Source organism: Phoenix dactylifera, chromosome 7, assembly GCF_009389715.1.
Source record: "Phoenix dactylifera cultivar Barhee BC4 chromosome 7, palm_55x_up_171113_PBpolish2nd_filt_p, whole genome shotgun sequence".
NCBI classification, from domain to species: domain Eukaryota; kingdom Viridiplantae; phylum Streptophyta; class Magnoliopsida; order Arecales; family Arecaceae; genus Phoenix; species Phoenix dactylifera.
In genome coordinates, this window is record NC_052398.1 from 13,424,500 (window position 1) to 13,446,765 (window position 22,266).

At 38.3% G+C, this 22,266-nt stretch overlaps 2 protein-coding genes across 2 annotated transcripts; both read right to left on the bottom strand.

The window, feature by feature from the left end:
- Positions 1–90: 90 nt before the first annotated feature.
- Positions 91–4,555, bottom strand: LOC103713589 (probable E3 ubiquitin-protein ligase HERC1). Its single transcript, XM_026806901.2, has 4 exons — positions 3,784–4,555; positions 3,290–3,694; positions 2,397–2,781; positions 91–1,564 (listed from the first exon to the last, which is right to left on the bottom strand). Exons 1-4 carry the CDS (start codon positions 4,443–4,445, stop codon positions 1,316–1,318), a joined length of 1,701 nt encoding a protein of 566 aa, XP_026662702.2. The 5' UTR covers positions 4,446–4,555; the 3' UTR covers positions 91–1,315.
- Positions 4,556–7,494: 2,939 nt separating this feature from the next.
- LOC103712454 (MA3 DOMAIN-CONTAINING TRANSLATION REGULATORY FACTOR 1-like) lies at positions 7,495–20,038 on the bottom strand. Its single transcript, XM_008798982.4, is given in 9 exon segments — positions 7,495–7,996; positions 7,998–8,252; positions 8,254–8,625; positions 8,627–9,259; positions 9,261–9,596; positions 9,598–9,672; positions 9,895–9,990; positions 19,164–19,409; positions 19,541–20,038. Coding segments are annotated over 7 exon segments (1,872 nt in total). The 5' UTR covers positions 19,164–19,409; positions 19,541–20,038; the 3' UTR covers positions 7,495–7,891.
- Between the last annotated feature and the right edge of the window lie 2,228 nt (positions 20,039–22,266).

Genomic DNA, 22,266 nt, shown 5'->3' on the forward strand with positions numbered 1-22,266 from the left:
ATAAAAATCTCTTCCTTTTGGATTCTCATATGTATGTTCTATTTTATATTTCGAGGGTCAATGCATTAGAGCAAACAAATGATAAACATTTAATTTCCTATAAAATAAAAATTTGGAGTACAAATAAGGAACATGATGGATGTATGAACATCTAAAGAGAAACTCTTAGGATATGTCAAGTGTCTTTGCAATCTTTAAGGAATAAGTGTTATTTATCAGTACTCTCTTTTTTTTATTGCAAATGACCCTTCCTAATCCTACCTTGCGCTTTGTATGTTAGACACCAAAAGGTTTTAACCAGCTAACCTGATAGACAGAATGCTTCTAGCTCTCCTACGCAACATCAGATGCCTTAAATTACCTGATACATGACACCTTAGTCAATATATATGGTTTGGTAGCTGAAGTTAAGTTATATCAAACAGCCATTGTTGTAGGCTTATGAGAGCTATGTACCAAGGAAATGCTCACCCATAGACCATAGTGGTCCTCTGACATAAAATTGGTTGTTTTCTCTTGTTGTTTCTGAGCTACAGTCTTGCACCCTAGCATTCATCAGTCTTTGCCTAAAAGGTCAGCAGAACATGGAGGCAATGGGGTTTAAACATCATTAACCATTACAAGGTCTTCATAGGAGGTTGGTGTCTCTATAATGGCAATTTAAAAGCTCTTGACATTAAGAATGGTGGTTGCAAAGCTTTCCCCTCAGCTCAACTGATATCAGAATAACAATCAAAAAGAAAAATCACCAGAACTCCTCTTTGCTCCAGTATCAGAAGACAGGCTTGCTCCATAGCAAATAAAACAGCCAGAATACAGACTTCATGATTCTTTTGGCATTCCACGACAATATGGTTGCTCTGTTGTACAATCACTCAGCAGTGTCATAGATTCTGAAGCATTAGAGTTATATTCATAGTCTAAAATGTAATGCCGCTCATTGGAATTCAGTCCAAACCATGATCATCATGGAGTACAAGTTCACATAGTCCCTGATTCAATTATAATTGTGATTAGTTGCTGCTGCATCTGGCCCTTTGTAGAGCAATGTACTCTACAAAGGCCTTCTTGGAGAAAAAGTATGAGGGCAACAAGTTCATTCTCGCCTGCTTCTAACTATTGCTAATAAACTGAATTAGAGATCTTTCACATTTACATGTAGAAAGAACTCAAATTTAAACATACGGTCGGAGAGCACTATAAGCATATGAACTAAGAAGTTGTAGTCCTGGCTGGTAATGATGGTCCATATGATAGGAAACCTAAGGAAGCAAAAAAGAATGAACAAAATACTTAGTATCAGAGACCTCGGGAACTAACTGAGATCGATCTGGACCCTTTCTGGTTTAGCTTTCATGCCCGGCTGCCCAGAGAATTCAATGCCCAGCTGACCCTTGTTTCCTGACCCAAAGGCATAAAGCTTCCCTGATTCTGTTAGTACAAATGTGTGCACATCTGCAGTCCAACTTGATGAGTTCGTAGGGCCAATCTGCACGATCCTTTCAGTGACTTTATTGAGCGAGGTAACCAACTTTGGCTTTGTTAGAATTATGGGACTATAATCCTGCATCAAAATATGTCAAAGTTCAGCAACATCTAAGGAAACTAAATTGGTGCTTGTGCTTGATTACATTGCTTCAAAACAGAAAATTGGATGTTAAGTCCAATATGGAAATCAATCATCAGATATATGTGCATGATGCAATCTGCATGCTCAAGTCAAGGATGTTAAAATTCAGGCAATAATGGTCATTAAGAGCAAGAAAATGCAGTCTGAGCAAAATTATGGAATTTCGAAAAAGTTCAGTATGGATTTAAAATCAAAACTGAAAAGGAGTATACATTCAATGTAAATATATTCACTATATTCTGCATATAAATGCAAATTTTCATACGAATGGATTAGAAATGTCTAACACCGAGCTTCATAGCATCTTACATGCAGTTATTTTAATTTTTCGAGTAAAAAAGAATGTGAAATGCACAAATTTCATGCATAAGAGAATATGACAAGATCAGCAAGAGCTGAAGACCATTTCACTTAAAGTAGGTATTGCTCTTGTACCTACTGAGGCATCAATGATGATTCTGGTCCTCATTGTTCATTTCCATTTAAAACTATACTTTCTGAACGAAAAAGGATGAATCGACCACTCTGTTTCATTTTACAGAATGCAAATGAAACATAAGGAAAATCTATAGCTATATTTTTTATGGAGAAAATTTTCATATGTTTTTCTTCAGAAAGAAATTCTCACATGTACATATAGTTCTAGAAAGCTTATCCTACAAATGATTGGTGATGCTCACTCTTTTACTGCACTACTAGAACATGTTCATCTGCACCTCAAAAACACAAGGAAAGCAAGTAAAACAAGTAGAATGAGCATACAAACCTGTCCACGAGCTCCAATTATGTGACCCAGATTTGAGGATTCTCCATACCCAAATGAGTAGATATCCCCAGCATCAGAGACCACAAAAGTGGTAGAATCGCCTGCTGCAACATAGACTGCCTTAATGTGGCTCAGGCCTTCCACTACCTTGGGAAGAGCCTGGTAATCTTCATTGCCATGGCCCAGGCAGCCACAGTTCCCCCAGCCCCAAGTACATACCCGCCCGTCTCGTCCCACAACAGCAGCATGCCAGCTTCCTCCTGCAAGGCAGACAGGCTGCAGGTTCAAAGTGTTAAAATGCGCGACCAACCTCGGGTACTTCTCATGAGCTGTGGAACCATGTTCTAGCTTTCCTCCCAATCCACAGCCTACAGTGTACACAGACCTGCATTACACTGAAAAGTGAGGTGAATTCTGACAAAATTGAGGAGCAAAGGCCCCTACAGATTGTGGAGTGCAAGCAACAATCTTGGATTTCTTCCTCATAGTGCTCTTAGTTTGAGAGGGGAAGAAATGGAAACAACGAACGATTAATTTACTGCCAAATACTCCTTCAATGAAAATTAATTTACTGATGTCAGAGAGAATGATATAAAGCATTCTAACATACTGTCATGCTGTATGAAGTTCCATTCAAGTGCATGATTATTGAAGAATTTCAGCAATGCCGAAGAGATCAAGTTTTTGTATAATGACGTATGAGAAAGATCAGCTCTTTACAAGCACACTACATAGAAAGACAAAGTGTGAAGGAATTTGATTGCCAGTATTTAAAACTCCCCTTGTTAGAAATCTTGTTTCATAATATGTTCTTCTTATATTAGAAATCTTGTTTCATAATATGTTCTTCTTATATCTGAAGTTGAAAGCATATAACTTTCAAGAAAACTTACAGGCCATTAGGTTGAAAAGCAAGTGCTACAAGGTAGCAATAGCCAGCTGCAATCTGAACCACAGGTAAATTCTCGAGAGGACCCAGGAGAGGACGGGGCTCTCGGTCGCTCGAATCAGTATGGTGGCCTAGCTTTTCATAAGCTCCCCAGCATAAAGTATACACCCTGCCTTCCCCAGAGAGAACTGCAGTGAATAAGCGACCCATTACTGCTTGAACAACAAATATATCCTTCAAAGATTCCACTAGCCGAGGCTCTGCAACAAGCTTCAACTCATGATTCTGCAAATCTGCTTCTCCTTCAAAATTGTCCTCCCCAAATGCATAAACTCGCCCGGTATCGCTGACCAGCACCGTCTTCCCCACTCCCACTGCTGCTTGAATTATTCGAATGCCTTGCAGCGATCTGTCAACCACCACCAAATGTTTTGTTCTCTATAATCTCTTTCTACCTAAATGTGTTCATAAACCAACAGGAGGAAATTTTAGAAGCACCTGATTAGCTGCGGCCGTGCTTGATTCTCTAAAGTGCCGAGGCCGAGCTGCCCCGAGCTATTGTCACCAAAGGAATAGACCGCACCGCTGGAAGTCACGGCAATGCTGTGGCCAGGGCCTGCAATTGCCTGAGACTTCCCTCTGCGTGTAGAAGATTCAGCCGCCTGCAAAAACTTTAAGACCAGCTTCCAAGAACCACCACATCGCTGCTTAAGTACTTCCCTTTCCTCTTCCACCATTGCCTTAAAGATGGTCCTTTTGAGGCACATATCCAATGCAGCAAGCTCAGGCAGGGATAAAGAGAAGTCAGGTGCGAAATTGGCAGGCTGCTTGAAGAAGGAACATGTGGCCTGCAACAACCAACCACAGAGATCGATCAGCAGCAGAAGCATTGCTAATTCCAACACTGGGAAATGGAAAACATGGCTACTTGCCTCAAGCCTCGCAAGATCCTGCGGATCAAAGTTACAAGAAGTGAGGATATGGAGGACCATGGAGGGGTTCGCCGCCAAGGGGAACTCCCCGGGGACGGAGTCGCCTAAGCCATGGCGCTGCAGTCGCCGTTGGAGGGCGGGGAAGAGGAGCGAGAGCGGCTGGTCTATGATCTCAAGGTTCTCTGTTGAAGGCGCTGCCTCAGCCGTAGTAGTGATGGTGGTGTCCATGGCCGTGCCGCTAACTTAAAAACAGTGTTTCAAACTGCGACTTCAAACCAAAAAAATAATCATCATCAAAACAACAGCAGCAGCAGGCTCAATATAATGCATTTAAAATTGCAACACTCACTTTTGATCGCTATGAAAAGATTTGCACAATGCTGGAGAGTTGAATCTATATGAAAAAAAAAAACAAAAAAGAACAGATTTTTAAAGCCATAAATAATACCCTTTACAATGAGAAAAAAAAGGAAAAAAATACAGAGACCAAATATAAAATAATTTCTACTATGTTAAACTAAATCACTTGTGATATGAACAATATCATTTTTGGAAAAAGCAAAAAAAGAAAAAAATTAATACGAAAAAAAAACCAAGCAGTGAAATCTATTAACTACAAACTTGGTATTTAGGATCAAGCAAACGGAAATCCAACAGAATATAAGATCACGCGAATCGGCAGAGGCAGATAGATCGTCACAGGAGATCATTAACGAAGGAAAGTAGAAATAGATATAGTTATAGGAGGAGGGTTAGGGAAGAATACTAATATGAGCACAATACCATTTAAGAAATTCAGTATCTTGGGTCAACCAAAGAGAGGAATTCCATCTAAATGGGAAACCTTTTTTTTTTCCTCGAAAACAAATAAATCTGATAACTGCGAACTTATCTCCTGGCTTCCCTTATATCCGGGCCTCCCCAACCGTCCGCGGTTTTCTCGCGTCCTCGTAAATCCCGCCTTACGAGTTTCAACACCGTTGGATTTGCTTTGACCCCACCGTGGACCAGCTCTAGACTTGAGGGTGCAACTTCTTGTGGTGGAGTCAAACCTGCGACCAACTCGTGGTTGGCACTTGAAGAATTCACGAAAAACTACGCAGGACCAGCTAAAAGTCACTGGCATCCCATGGATTGGATTTGGATTACATGGATCAAACTTCAAATTATAACTAGCCTGGGTTTTTAATGGCTAGAGTTTGGCATCTGATCACATGTAAAGTTAGTATGGATGGTTGTGATCCTTTAGTTTGAGTTGTTCATCATTTGTGTGCCTTAATAAATGTGCACCTAATTCAGATAGAGGCACTTATCTTGTATCTTTCCCTGAGAATTACAACTGAGCTAAGCAGGGTTTTGGCGATTTATTGTAGAAGTGATTTTAGTGGTGACATCTAGACGTACAGAACTTATCTACTTTTTAAAATTTTTGACATGTATTTCTTTCTTTCATCTTTCTTGGTAGAGATACGAGAATCAAAGGAAATAGAAATTCTAAACAATATTATGTTCGTATGAGTTTCTTGGCTACTCTACTCAAACTTATGGATTCAGGTTGCATATTTCGTCTAGAAGAATGATTGATCTTCTTTCAAGATGTTGACTATTGAATATAGATTATAAAGCACTCTAAACTTCTTCATTCATCCGCATGCATGGATCTCAAAATGCCATTGCATGATCCAACGGTGGATTCATCTGAAGAAAGGGAATCATTCTTTCATGTGAAATATGCAACCCCTGTCCAGACTTATTTCATAATTATCATCTTCCCATGGAATGGTTGAAATCAACTTTAATGGGTCGATAATGGAGACTAAGATATGTGTTGAATTCATAATCCAGGATCTATTATAGATGGCTGATGCATGTGGGAGCTCATAACCTTCTTCCACATCATACCTAGCTTATAAACATCTACCTACGTGAACTAAAAACAACTATAAACGTTCAACCACAAGATGCCTAGCTTATAATCTTCTTCTACATCATACCTGATCCTATCTTCATGAACTAGGACTCATCTTAATGGTTATATCTTTTGTACCTGGAAATTCGAGACTATCTTTAAAGCAACTTGCACCTTCGCGGAGGGTAATTGACTACAAATGAGGATTTCACAACATTCTTCTTTTCACACTTTCTTTTATCTATTCTGGTAAATGTTGATAGTGTACACTGCACTTTTATTAGATCGCCCTCTTTTAATTTTTTTTGGTATACATTGGATCACCTTTACTATACAAAAATATATGTTTGTAGTAGTCTATCAATCAGCAAATTAAGGACTCCGGAATAAGTAATTAAATCTATTAGTTTTACATGACATTCCATATCATAATAAAATTCAAGGAGTTCATTTTATTTATTTATTTGTTTATTTGTTTGCTTGTTTGTTTATTTATTATTTGTAAATGCCCTCTCACCTTGGTAGTAAAGATTCTTGATAGCTTTACCTGAGACTAAGTTCAGATCCACTTAAACCTACTCCTTTAAAAGTTCCTTTTCAAAACTGTATCATATAACCATCAAGTAGAAGGTGATCTACTGAAATCGTTAGCTAAATAATAGATACTACTTTGTCAAGCTAACCAAAAATCTAGTTCTCCATGTGTTTTGATAAGAAAAGCAGGGCTGTTCTGATATTGTTTTGGGAAAAACTAACATGTCAAAAGCCGAAGACTATTTTGTGACTACAACCCGATCAACCGTCAAAAAAAAAAAAAAAAAAGAATCATGACGGCAGGGTTTTAAAAAAATGGAGGGGAAAAGCTCAGATTCATGCCTAGTCATCTATTAGATATAAATTTAGCATGCATCAATTGCATCATCTAAAAAAGTTTCCGACGAGCGGATTAAAGTTCGCAGCTAGGTCTACAGGCTGCTTGCAAGATTTCAATTTTAACTCCCACATAACAGTAGAGCACAATAGAAATATCATGTCAGAGCCAAGAAATTCAATAAATTTTTGAAGTGAATATGCTGCATATTATTACCAATCCCATCTGCAGCAAAACCTAAAGTTCGCAGCTAGGTCTACAGGCTGCTTGCAAGATTTCAATTTTAACTCCCACATAACAGTAGAGCATAATAGATATATCATGTCAGAGCCAAGAAATTCAATAAATTTTTAAAGTGAATATGCTGCATATTATTACCAATCCCATCTGCAGCAAAACCTAGAATCCAGCTTTGCTCGAGTATCAACACAACCCAACCCTCCATCTTATGCATGATAGCACAGGGCTTCTGTACTTCATAGCGACTGATGCTCAGATGATAATAATGCCACACGGTTGAAAGAAAATAGCAGCAAGGATATATCCTGAATGATCGGTTTAGGGCAAATTTATACAGGTCCAGACTTTTTTCATGGCAATATCAATACATCCTTAAAACATTTGTCTAATGTTTCCTCATTGCATAAACTACGCAGAATAAGTGATTCCCAGAAGCAAAACCAACCCCTACCAGCTACCTCATACTCTGCGGATAGATGTCAAATGCTCAGTGCAAAACCATAAAAAAATAGGGTGAGGCCTCCCATGTTTGGCTGACAGAGCACATGCAGCAACACTAGCAGCAGAAGTCCTGTGAGGAAGGAGTGCATGAATTGACAGGAGAATCAAACTGGTGCTTCAGGTGGCCGTGGCATCAGGAGATGGAACAGCTGCTTAAAAGGATGGCAGGAGCCAGCTGTGCTTCCTGCCATGCTCTATATATGATTGAAACTTTTCCTCGGCATTGGGAATGTCAAGAGCCAAGTCATCAAGCCCATCCCCTCACCCTGCAAAACCCTTTTGTCATTTGGTTGATGGTGATCAACCCTTCACTGAAACTCTCTTGCAGCAGATCCAAAATCCTATCATTCTTCTTTTCCATTGCCATAACTAATGCTTTCTTTACGACTTCATGGTTGAAAAAAGGCATCCCCAGGTCACGGATGCATTGGCATGCTTCCCCTACATCACCACCAGTCTCAAACTCCTCCAAAAGCTTTGTTATCTTGTCCTTTGCATCTTCCACTGCCCAACCCCGAGCCCCCACCCCAGCATCTCAGAAGCCTCTCACCTGCATGGCGAGCAGAAACAAGCGAGCGCGCCATGCGAACAGTCTCGCTTCCACTACAATTAGGTGGGATCTTGCTGCTGATCTCCTCCAGGTTTAACGGGGCCAGCACATCATCAATTACAGCCCTAGCTAGAAACAGAGCTAGCTCATTGGAGGCATCTAAAATGTCCAATGCAGTATCCTCTGCAGACTCAAGTAGCATAATAAATCCATTAACAATATCATCCCTCGAAAAGATTTCCATACTTAGTGCAGAGAGCAGGACAGATGCCATTTCCTTTTCCCTGTTCTTTCGATCCATGGCAAGTGTGATCAGTTTCTTGATGAAGACAGGATTATACCTCTGGGGTGGCAAGGTCTTCAAGGCTTCGAATGAGTTCAGGTATGTCATCTGAGAGAAAGTATTCATGTATTATTGTCACCACTTCTTCCTTATACTTTCTTAACTTCTTGTTTTCTTCATCTCTGCCTTCAACATCTGCACTAGCCAACTTCAGGAAGGAAGGGTCGAGCCATCCTTCAGAAATTGCTCTCGGTACTAGCAACTGGAACAGGGATTTTGCAGAGGGAATATCAAGAGAAAGGTCATCGAGACTCTCGGCAAGCCGTGAGAAACCCTTGGTCGTCTGACTAGAACTAATTAAACATTCTTCTGCTGCTTCTTTTAAAAGCTTTAGGATAAGAGGCTCCGATGTGGGGATCTCCATAGCAAGTATCAAAGCTCGTTTTACAACCTCATGGTGGAAGAATGAAACCCCCAACTCCCTTATGCACCTACAGGCCTCTGCTGTATCTCCACTCTCAATATATTCCCTCAACAAATCTGCGATCTTCCTTTTCACCTCTTCAACAGTGAAGTGAGTACTACCACCCCAACGTCGCTCAACCAACTCTGCATGGTGGGGTGCTGAAAGATAGCTCTTTTCAGCAGTCTGGATAACTTGAAATCCTTTGGAAGACTCAGCAAGTGTTTCTCTTCACCCTAGTGAGGAAGGCAGGAGGTAGGATATCATCAACAACTGCACGGGCAATGAACAAGGCAAGTACATCGACAGCATCAAGTATGTCGAGTGCCAGATCGTCAACAGACTCGAGAAGCATGACAAACCCTTGGCTGATTTGAGCTGAACTGATGACATCAACATATAGAGCAGACAACAGAACTGATGCCATTTCTTTTTCTTTGTCATGCCGGTCCATTGCCATGGAGACAAGTTTCTTAACAAAGTAGTAATGGTACTCATCAAAACCAAGATCTTTAAGATCGGAGGAAGCCAACTCCACATCACCAGTGGTGAAATACTCTTCAAATGATTGTCAGTACAGACCTCTTGTAGTCATCGAAAGGGGTTGACACTGTGGCACCAACTAACTCATATGGCTCCTAGCATCACAAATAATTACAATAATTAAACGCATAATTCATATATGACTGATCCACAAGTGAATGTATGAGAATATGTCACTACATTAAATTTTTCTAGAGCAAGAGAAAGGGTTACTGAAAAAAGGAGTAACCCAAGCATGCACACAACCCCACATGCAAACACACACACACACACACACACAGAGAGGAGAAAAAGAGAAGGGGGGGGGGGGACCATACCTCACCACTGGTCATAATTTGGATCATTACGATCAAGGCATGAATTAGAATCAGTATCGAGCAGTTTGCCCCATGTGCCTTTACCACCAGCACCATCTGCAACCACAAAATTAGCGAAAGCATGTTAGAAAAGTAGGCAGAAGCTGATGCAGCGTTGCTGGTATATAAAAATAGAAAGCTTCTAAGGCCATCTATGATAGATAATATTACAAACTCTGCTGTCAATCTGGAAACAAACAGAAAAGAAAAGACATTGTAGCAATATGGTGGAAACAGGATAATGGTTAGTGACTAAATTGAATAATCACAATGTAATGCATAGCTGAATTTGCAACATTCTTGGGGATTAACAGTCAAAAATTCCCAAATCTTTCATTGAAAATAGACCATCTTGGTTAGGCTGCCAATGGAGCCAGTCTCAATCATTTCTTACATGCCACAGCCATCAATAAGCATCTCCTAATACGGCCAGTGCATAGTGATGATAGTGTTGGTTCACACACAGAATTAGTAAGTCCTAGAGCATAAGTCTCAGTTCTAAGGTCAAGCTTCATTCAAAACAACAGGTGAGTGCCTGGATGCAGTCCATGCAAACACACAAATGAATGCACATTCATTCAACACCATGGAAACGACAATTTAGAGGCTCTAGAATAAACTGATCCTAACAATTCCTCCCAGAAAAATATGTCCATAACCATGGAGAAGCACATAATTCAAAGGATTTGCTAAAAGGTAACATGTACTACTCAAAAGCACTGAATTTCTTTTCAGATGCAAAAAATACCAGTGAATGGCATTTCCAGATAAATTATTCCTTCATATTGTGATCATTTTTTAATTAATAATATTGAATATTTTCCAAGAAAACCATTGGATATATCGACATGATTCTGTTTTCCTAGATGATTCTAGTTTTCTCTATCCGAGTGAAGCAGGCCATACATGATTCCTGAGACCAGATCCTACAACTGAATCATCCTCACAATACAAGTTATCCAGTGCCAAATTGAAGCAATTAGAATAGCAAAAGAAAAAAGAAAAAAAAAAGACAAGAACCTGCCCTCAAAATAAGTGAAATTATTCATCAATCTAGTTATAATGTTCATTGACAAGAGAAAATATGAGAATCTAAAGGGCATGTGAAAAAGGCATTTTAGTGTGAGAAAATTTGTGGCAGAGGATCTGAATAAGCAACTGAGTAGGTGGTCTTAAAAAAAAAAGGAGAGAGAACAGGATGGCTTGAGTGTCCTCAAATAAATCACTTGGACTGGATGGTTTTAGCATGAAGATCTATAAACTTTTCATAGGTAACTAAAACATGTTCTGCAAAACTATAAACTCATCAAGTACCATTTTACGGTAAGTTGCTGATTATTGAGAAGAGCAGAACCACAACCAAATATATTAACTTGTTGGTGACTGGGTCAATTTGCTGAAGAAGCTGTTTTTGAGAATATCATGTTTGGCTTGATCTTTGACTCCATAAGTTTTCTCAATAAATGAGCTGAGCTTGAGAACTGCCTAGCTTGCTCGTGTTTGGCTTGATTAAGCTCAAAATACACATGCCTTATGAAAAGTGAACAGATGCTTTGGGGCATTTGTTAAGAATAGTGACCTCAATTTCATATATTATATGCCAATACTGATAGAAAGTTTAAAGCATTTAAGGAAGTATACTACCTAAATTTACTGCAAAACCCCAAATTCCTAATATTAGCTATTTCAATATCCCATTCATGTTTACCAAAATAAATCTGAACCACTCGTATGGTGGCAAAAGAAGAAGTGCAAATGCAATTACCGGAACTGGTAGATTGCTGGAAATTTTAAAGGACAAATTATGTGAATTTATTTAGTACCTAAAAAATTTTGACCAATTGACCCTAGGTGCCCAATGCAAACAATCAATATCATTAATTAATAGACAGGAATCACACAAATTGATACCAGATATGTACATGTGTGAACATGCGAAGATTGAGTCAGCGAGCAAGTGAACGTGTTTGTGTGTGTGTGCATGAGTGTCCGTGTGTGTGTGTGTGTGAGAGAGAGAGAGATGACCTATAATACTAATGCTGCAACTGAGGCATCAATTCTTTTGTTGCAACATAAATCCTAACGATACATAAAAGCAGCTATATTTCCCAACTTATCAATTCCCATATCAACCCTAATTAGATTTCTCTCTTATTTATAAATAAGGGATTCCATGTTGTTGGATTTGGTAAGGAGCCAAGTTGGGATTTCTATGAACCTATGCATAATAAAAGCTGTTCAAGATTAAGAACGCAATATAGCAAATAAATCTTAAACAATTTCATGAAGAAGTCATATTAGTACTTAATCTATGCTTAAATATTTTTGAGACTTATCCTTCATCTTGAAATCTGCAGCAGCCACAGATATTTGCACGTGCATTATAAGTTTTTAACATGATGGATAATCTAAATCGAAAATCCACACCATTAAACATGACCTTCAATCAAAACATTGTATAGTGTCACTAATTGTTCACTTCGTAACCTTTTGATGCATAAGCAGGAATTCTCTAAACCAATATAAGATTGGACTGCAGGCATTACAAATATTGTATGTCAAGTTTAATGTGTGGATTTCCATTTCAGAAGTTCAATCGCTGATTCTGCACATGCTGATAAAATAAAGGCTCCAATTCTACTACTAACACTCCCCACCTCCAACCTCCCAAAGACACAAACACATAATTTAATAACAAAATGCACTACTTAGATTTGTTTAAATGATGTCAAGATCAATTTAATGAATGAAGTATAAAAATCTCAGCTATGACAATCTGAACAGCATATTAAATCACACAAAATTCTCTACAAACCTCAGGTTTTCACGAATCCCTAGAACAAACTGTTTTTAAATATATTAGGTTGGCACATGATTACCAGAGCCAAGTTCGAACAATCTTGGGCATTAGTTGACTTAGCTTGGCCCACTTCCCCTTTCTTCAGATGCACAACTAACATCATTACTCATTTTGGTCTATGATGTTTATTTCAATAAGATAATGTGGACCGGCCATGTAATTTGTTGGGACAGATATGATTGCCTATTCCATTTTTGTGTCCTTGCCCATCGACTCCCCAAAACTGTGAACAAACTTGTTATCTCTCCACATCCTTCAGCCCTCTTGTATTTATTAGCAATAGAGATAATAAAGAACCAGATGATATGTTAGTTCTTGATGGAGAAGAATAATGTTAGATATGGGGCCTCCAGTAGATACTAGAAACTCAAGTTCATAAACTTTAATTATCAAACTGAGTTCTAGAAGAACATAGGGGATTACACCCAAAGGACCCACAGGAAATTGATGATTGTATTGTCGCTTCCTTAGTCCAACTCATTTGAGTAGCTAATACATATCTAGCATCTAACATGCCCCTAAACCTGCTAAAGCACCCAGGTTTTTCTTAGATTACAAAGTGTTCTACAACTAGACATGAGGAACAATTTTACCCAGGGAATACGCTCCACAGGAATCCCTAGTATTCACAACAGTGTGCAACAACATAAGATTGGTATAACTTGAGATACCACAACATTGAATAAGCATGCTGTAATCATATAGCCTCCATGTGACAACTAGTTAAACTGTTAGCAGATGTTTTAAAGGAACTTCTATTAGGTGTTTCAGCTAAACCTTGGCATTAAAGAATACCTTCACAGATTATACTTAGAAAATGGTACTCTCCATCCAATTTTGTCATGGTAATATATACTCTTGCAATTTTGATGGTAGCCCTTTGACTGGGATCAGGCACGAGGGTCTACACCTAGATAGATTAAACACCCACCTTGGGAAGCTAAAGAATGGATGATGGCAATGCTTCATAGGATAGACCAAGGCATTATAGGACAGTCTTCCACAAGATTTTCAGAGCATCATAAACAAGGTCATCAAAAACCTACAAAAATTTGCAGCATGTACATCATTTCAAAACACAGCATATCAAAAGCCTCCTTTTGCATGTATCAGCAAGAGATGCATAACAAGGCAAAGGCATCATACAAGAAGCTAGTCATAGATCTTATAATTAGAACACAGAGAGAGAGAGAGAGAGAGAGAGAGAGAAAGCATAGATGTGAGAAAAGAAAAATATGAGAAGACAGAACAAAGAGTAGGAAAAAGAGACAGATGTTACATCTAGACAATGCATGTTGCCCCCAATGCATGACGCCTTTCTGCTTTTATCAACACCCCAGCCACTAGAAAATATATGAATACTTGAAACGATAGAAGCAAGGAGCTGATCCAATCCTATCTTACCATTAAATCTGAGATTTCATCAACATATATGATCTGCTAATAACCTTCAACCAAATAATATTACAAATATTATGCATGCACTTCTCAACATTCTGACAGAAGGTGCTCACTCAGCTTTACCTCGAGAAAAATGCACTGTTATGATCTCACTAACCCAGCAATGCCAAAAGGGAGCCATTTAACACCTAAGAGCATAATTGGTACACTCGATATAGTTGTCAAAAGTTGCTTGCAAGAAACCTATTAAATTTTCATTCCTCCTCTAGATATCAATAATCATGACCTTAACCAGATTGAATTTGTTGCCAACTGCCTTTCCCTAAATCCCTGAAGAACCCCAAGCAGGAAATTGCTCACTTCTTTATCCGAAATAACCCAGCTGTATTCCATTCCAATCAGTCAAAGAGTAAGCAAGAAGGAACATTCAAGAAAAATTCAACAATCTAAACAAACAAGACCTCACAATCCTAAATGTACTGAAATGATGGAGAAGAAAATAACTTTCCCTGAATTTTTAACAACATAACAAAACTGTCCTCTAGCAAATCAAGATAACTTTAAAGTCGCAGAAGCTCTTTAAGTAAGGATACCGGCAGTTAGGGGAAAGAACAACTTGTTCCCCCAAACGAGAGAGAGAGAGAGAGAGAGAGAGAGAGAGAGAGAGAGAGAATGTGGCAGTAAATGAGTTGACTCTAGGTCCTGAACTTACTCAGATTTTATCTAGTGATCAAATCTAATGGTAATAATGATGGTAATTAGTAGAATTTATGAATTGCAACCAAAAACGCCCAACACAATAACATGCCAGTGCTTCATAAGATTTTTTTTTCATTTACATGAATGTGTGTATCTTTGCATAATAGGAGTTATTCTAGGTCCTGAGCTTACTAAGATTTTAACTAGTGATCACATCTAATGGTGCTCATAATGATGGTAATTAGTCAGGGTACTCATAATGATGGTAATTAGTTGGGTTTGTGAATTGCAACCAAAAAAACATGCAACATAGTAGCAACCAGTGCTTTATAATATATATTTCTAATTTCCATGCATACTTGCATTATGCATAACTAATAGGCAAAAAAAATAACCCTCTGCACTTTGTATGGAATTGCAAATACCCCTTGCATGTCTAATTGTTGTAATGTCCACTTTGCATTTTTCATATTATTGCAATGTAGCCCACCCTCCTTCCAATTCAGGTTAGGGCTCGCCAGAGGTACCTACATAGCAGGTAATGTAAAGTAATTGTCCGAGGTGGACTCTTTTTTCTCTATGAGAAAACAGAATCCCATGTGGACCCACATTATACAAAAATATCACCATACCACCTCTCTTCCTTTCACCACTTCCACCAACCTTAGAGAGAGTAAGCGAGAGATATAGCTTCCTCTTTCGACACCTTCAGCAATGACGATGAGGAGGTAGTAAGGGGATCCACTTGCCCCTCGACAATGATGGCTACCTCGGTTATGACTCCCGCCTCTCATTGTAGTGCTTCGACGCCTGCTCCTTCACTATCGATGAGGACTCCAAGGACCCAGCCAACAATTCCCTCGCCATCGCCTTCCACACAGGTGGGGCTTGAAGCGGCAGAGATGACGATCTCCCCATCTACCATGCCTCCGGTAATGATAGCTTTCCTCGCTCCCCAAAGTGCTTCGGCTACCGCCTCCTCGATCCAAACCTGAACTTCGGCTCCTTGTCTTCCTCCTCGATGCCGGAATCCAACATGAAGGCATATAATGTGGCAGATCATGGCAAGGTCTTTGCTACCAACAGCTTGATCCTATCGCCCCAAATGAGATGCAGTTGAAGGAGGGGTTTATCCCATTGGAAAGGCGATGGTGAGGCCTTTTTTCCATGGTTCTGCTTTTTTGATGCTCTCTTTCTTTGATACTTTTGAATCGTGTTGATTTGTCTAGACATATAGTTCTTGGTTATATTTGTTTTGGTGATTTGGTCCAAGATTTGAGTTGATATTGCTTAGATCTATGGTTTTCTGTTCATTATTTTGTAGTAAGAAACCTAAGAAGTTGGTGAGTTGCCTTCTGATGCTTTTGCAATCCGAGGTTTTGGAGTTGAAACTCTTTCAAGATTTTGACTTTTGCGTCTCTTGGATTTAGGTTCATGGCGGAGGAGGTGGAGGTGGCGGGTGTAGAGATAGGCTCGACAGAGGAGGCAGTTCATGGCAGCAATCGGTGGTGAGAGTGATGGAAGAGTTACTAGGGTCTGGCACTTGGACTCAACTGAGTCCATGTCAGGCTCCTTCTTCTTGGAAAAGGGAACAAGTCCACTTCAAACATACCACATAGGCACCTCCAACGAGCCCTGATCCCAACTGGAAGGAAGGTGGGCCACATTGCATCAATATGAAAAATGATGGATTGACATTACAGGGAGTAGACATGCAGGGGGATATTTGTAATTCTATACAAAATGCAGGGAGGTATTTACAATTCTATATAAAATGCAAGGGATTATTCTTTTTTAGCCTAACTGTTAAGATAAGTTGTTTACTTTACTACAAGTGCTGAGCACTAGGATGGGAAAAGTTTTCCCCTTTTTCCCTGATGGAATGTATTATCATGGTATTGCCTCCAAATTGGCTTCAAGTGCTAAGGAGCGTCCAAATGTCCAAGTGCCTGCATATACATGCACATCCAGATCTACTTGACAAGCTCTCTAGTGAGAGATTCAAAAGGCCGGTACATGGTTGAACATAGACAAAAACTAATATGTCAAGATGCCATCAAACAAAAAGTATAAATCAGGCTGAAACTATGACCCAGCAAGATCATGTGATCATTGCATTTGAAAACAAAAAAAAAGGCTCCTCTGCCTAAGGTCAAAATTAACATCAGATGGTGGAAACAAAAAGTAAAGTGTACAGGCTGTCAGTATGGTGAGGCACTTGCCTCAAACAGAAAATTCATAAGCTTTATGAGTTTTCCTTGATAAAATAGAAATATTTAGAAAATGAGAAAAATCATGTATAAATAAAAGATAAGGGATTTAGCATTGTATATGAATCTCATACTGCACCAAATTTGTAAGCATTTCTTATTCCTAAGATTCCAAATTTTAAGCAATTATAGTGTTGAACCTCGTATCAATCCAACACGCTTCAATATATATGTGAAAGACAACATAGCCTTTAATATAGAAGCTGGGAATTTGGTCATCTCCCAAGCATGCCAAAAGAACAAGTAGAATATTCATCACTCCATTCCACTGCTTGCATTTAACCATCAGCATGGTATGTGTATGTCTTCCACAAAAGCATATAAAAAGGTGCAAGGTATGTACCAGAAAATTAGGTACTTTAAATGGTTCATATACTCACTTAGTATGGAGCTCTCAGACAAGTCTCATTGCGCTTCTTGAATGCTTTGTATTAGCCATAAAAACAGTCAAAATCAAATGAATATGCATTACAGAGAAGACATATAAGATGCAAAGTTTTGCATGTCACATGGGCCTTTTTATGTGGTTCATATAGCTGGCCTCACATAGTCTCTCTCTCATATGAGCCATCATGGTCTTTTAATTCAAGGTTTGAAATATCAAGACAAGCACATAACAGTCACTCCATAGTATGATATGTACCATGGTATTATACCAATATAGGGTACCAGCAGAAACCTTATCACTATGGGTAATACGGGTCAGTGAGCGGTAATGTGCCAAACTGTACACACCCATACCAACTGGTACCATAGGTTGGCTCATTTTGAAACATAAGATGGGATGAACCTTATACAAGAATTCTTAAGCTGAAAAAAACTTAACAAAGACCTAGTAAATCTTTTCAAGAAGTTCAAACTGGAAAAAAATTCTAGTAATTCCTGACTTAGAACACATGTCAAAGCACATAAATCCAAAGAAAATGCTCGTGTTGGTTTCTTGTCACCATGATAGTAAGTTTGTAGGACCTAAAGAAAGCCAGATAATGATGTTCCATACTTGAGCCCATTACCATTAACATCATACAAAGGAATAGAAGGAACATGTCTTCTTTACATTGATTGTTGGAATAATTAAGCCTAAGATCTGTATCTTTTTCCATAGATGAGCAACAACATATAAGTGACATGCCTCATATAAGTTGGTCCATGGCATTGTCTCTTATAGCCCTCACACAAACCTTGAAACACTATCGTTCGAAGCTCTTCCTGAGGATAAGGCTACAGTCCTCAAATAAGCTAATTAAAACTAGAGTTTATTTTATGCATAAGATTCTCATGAATGCAAAAATAACTAAGGTCTTGGATGTGTTAAAAACATAGGTACAATAGCTGTTCCACTCACCATCCCAGATCCCAAATATCAACTTGAATAGCCATAAAGCCTTCTATAAGTTTAATTTATACCCAGAACAAGAGTTTGTCCAAGCTATATTGTCACATCAACAATTTTCTTCCCCAACAAACTATGCAGAGTTAATCATTTGACATGCTTCAGATTACATCCAGGCATTACGATCGCATCTCGTATGTGTTCTTTCACATAAAAAAAAGACAAATCCACAACTAAAGTATATTGCAATAAAAAAAAAAAATTGCTGAATGTTTAATAAATTTTTGCATCCTAATAATTATCTTTTTACCATATGATTTTCCAGACTGCTACGCCATAACTAAAAAAAAATAAGGAACACAAGCTCAAATGTGTTTTTCTAATACATTATTTGATTATTAAATTTAAATACAACTAGAACCAAGCCAAATGCTGTAGGGTGTTGTTGTATGCAAAGTAAAACCAAATAAGTCAGAAGTTCTAGTTCTTAACGACAGATCCACTTATGCAATCAGTTCTAAAGTTCCCTAATTTATCTTAATTAAAAACTTATAAAGCGCAAAACATACTAGATCAAAAGCAATCTTCATGATAGTATGATCCACAATTTTAAAATAAACGCGAGTTTTGTTTTTTAAAAAAAGAAAGAAAAAAAAATGTCACCCACCCTTCTTCACGCGCACTAGTTTCCCCGAGTGCGACCGTCTCACATGCCTCAGGCCAGGAGTAGCCTTCCCACCAGCCCCGCCCTTGTTGTGGTGTTCCGAAAACAATAAAGAAGTCGGCGATCTCGGCGACGAGGACAGCACCTCCGCATTCTGAGCCGCTATCTTCAGCACCTCCCTCTGCTCATCCGTCAAGAAACCCTCCTTCTTCGGCGACGCCATCTCCCACCTCCCCTACCCCTCTTAACCTGTAATCAAACCCCAGATTACCACCATATCTTCGATTAGCATCCCAAACTCATCTCAAATCAAGACATTTGATCAAGAAACTATTAGACAACAGTGGAAAGTAGAAATGGATGCTTCAAAGAAGCCATACCTCTGGAAGCAGAAAGCAGCACGAGAATGGAACTTGAACCGGAGAAAAACCCCAAATCCGGAGGCTAATCCACCATTAAAATCACCAACACCGCCCTTCCCCAAAACGATCAAGTCTTGGCCCGGAGGATCTCGAGACAAGACCGGCTGTGAGGGTGGGAAGGGGAGAGAAACCCTAGAAAGCAGAACACTATTGAGCGAGCAAGCGAGCGATCGCCTTTTTTCTCGATATCTCGAAGCCTCTCTTTTGCCGGCTTAGATCTTTGCCTTCCTCCCTGGGGTCGAATTGGATTGAGATGAGAGAAGCAAGAGAGAGGCTTTTATAGGGAGGCGCTTTCGGTTTCGAGGATACGTCGGGCGAGGGCTTGTCTTGTCGAGTACATCCCTATATCCTGTTTACACGTGGCCGGTCCCGTTCTCGGCCGGCCTAGCGCGGAAATTAGGGTTTCTTGGCACCGCCTCTCTGAGCTGCTGCCCTGATGGCATGTTTGATCCTTCATAGTATGGCTGAAAAATGATAATAATTGGATAACAATTTTGGAGCAGTGGTTTACATGGACTTTCGTTCGAAAAGGACAGATTTATCTTATTCACATGAATCTACCATTTCATCGCGTAATAGCTACTTCAAGAACTATATGGATAAGTTCGAAATGCTTTGAGATCTATGATCGTCGTTGTGAAAGAAGATCAATTATTCTTTTGTATAAAAGTTGCGACATGGATCGTTTAGTCTATGTAACAATGCAACTTTCGTCAAGATAATCTAGGTGAAAAGATTGCAATCGATCTGCATCTCTAATACAACTACCAACAAACTTTATCTTTAGTATAGAACCTTTTATCAAGTGACATTTAGATGAGGTAATCATCATAATTTGCATTTGTTCTAAATGAGAGTGCTCTAATATAAGTTAACAATGCTAATATTTGAAAAGAGTTCAATAGACTTGTGTTGCTTCCTGGTGTTAAAACGTGCTTAAACGACTATCAATAAAAAGTACATTCATTCTCAATCTCTCTGCTATCAATAAGAAGTCTAATTGCATAGATGCCTCCCACCTTAGCATGCAGCCTACCCATTCATGCCATTGATTATTTGGTCCCTCGAGTTATTTTGTTAAAAAGAAATTATGGCGATTATATTACTGCACATAATTATTATGATTCTTTTTTAACAAAAAGATGGCAACATATTTCAAAATTACCTATCAGCTAACTCATTTGATAACAATACTTATAGGCCTATGAATAGGTTGAAGGATAACTCATTGGTTATTTTGATCACTTTATCATATTTAGCAATGCTTACAATCAACTTTTCATTCGTAAATTTCCGGTGAACATCGGTCCATATGTAGTTAATTTTATATTTCATACTTTTGGACAACTCATTATCTTAGTATTTGTAATAGTTTTTGCTCAATGGAAGTATACCGCATGATTTCTTGCAAAAGCGCTAAAATCTAATTGTCCAAGAGATATTTCGGTGAATAGTTTATCAGTGTAATAATTTTTATATTTTTTGAATCAAAAATTAGCAACGTCTCTCTTCTAACAAAAGCAAAGTGACGCTTTCAAGGTATTATGGTTAAAAAAAGATCTATTTTGTAAATTTTGAGTAACAAACCCAAGCGTGTTTGTTGATTGGACCAAAACAAAAGAAGACTGTTGGCAAAATAGGGTACAAAGTTTATACAATTTCCAACTAGTGATGTGGATGTTACAAAATAAATATATTGCCTTTATTATATATGATGTACATAATAGCTATAATTATCATGCGTATATAATTTATATATATATATATATATATATATATATATATATATATATATATATATATATATATATATATAATATCATATAGTATTAGCTTATTATAGAACATATGAATATTATATATTATATATAAGATATTTGATATGTAATATATTACTATTATTATTGTTATTAAATAACAAGGGGCATCATTGAGTTGGGTTAAGGATTAGTTTTGAGTTGTAAGCAAGTTGATACAATCTTACTAATAGGTTTAACATATATATTTACCATGTAGTCATATAAAACTTGTTGAAACAAACAAAGGAATGGAATGTGCCTCTTCCTTTCCATTGCATTTCTGCATTTACCCAAATGACGATAAGCGATTGCTGCTTTTGGTTCCTCGATTTCTATTCCTATTCTACTTCGATTTCAATTCTAATTCTTTTCCATTCATGTCAACCAGATGTAGTGAAGTCTTCATATAAATATACTTTATATCAGTTTGAATGGAGAGTGTGTATGCAACTAATGCATTTATTTGTTACAAATTTTCTAGTTTCTACATATGGTTTATGACTAACATGACAAGGAAAGATGTTATAGCTTACCAAAGCCTATCAGATTGCAATATCACTTAAATTGGTTTAAATGAATAGAAATTTCTCCCAAATCCTCTTCATATCACAACATTGTTGATGTAGCTCTACTAACATCAGATGTCAAAGATAGCTGTAGACAACCATCGAGAGCTTGCTCAAATGGTATCGCCTTTTGCCTCTCGCGCAAAAATTATGAGGTTTGATTCTAGCACAAGTTAGTTCTGAAATAGGTATAAAGTAGAACATGTTGCTCACTAGATTAACATCTTTGAAAAATGCCTACTCTTGTCCTATACCTCTCTCCAACGGAGAATCAAGCAATGTTTAAACTAACACACCGCAAATAGACAATCCTAAAAGT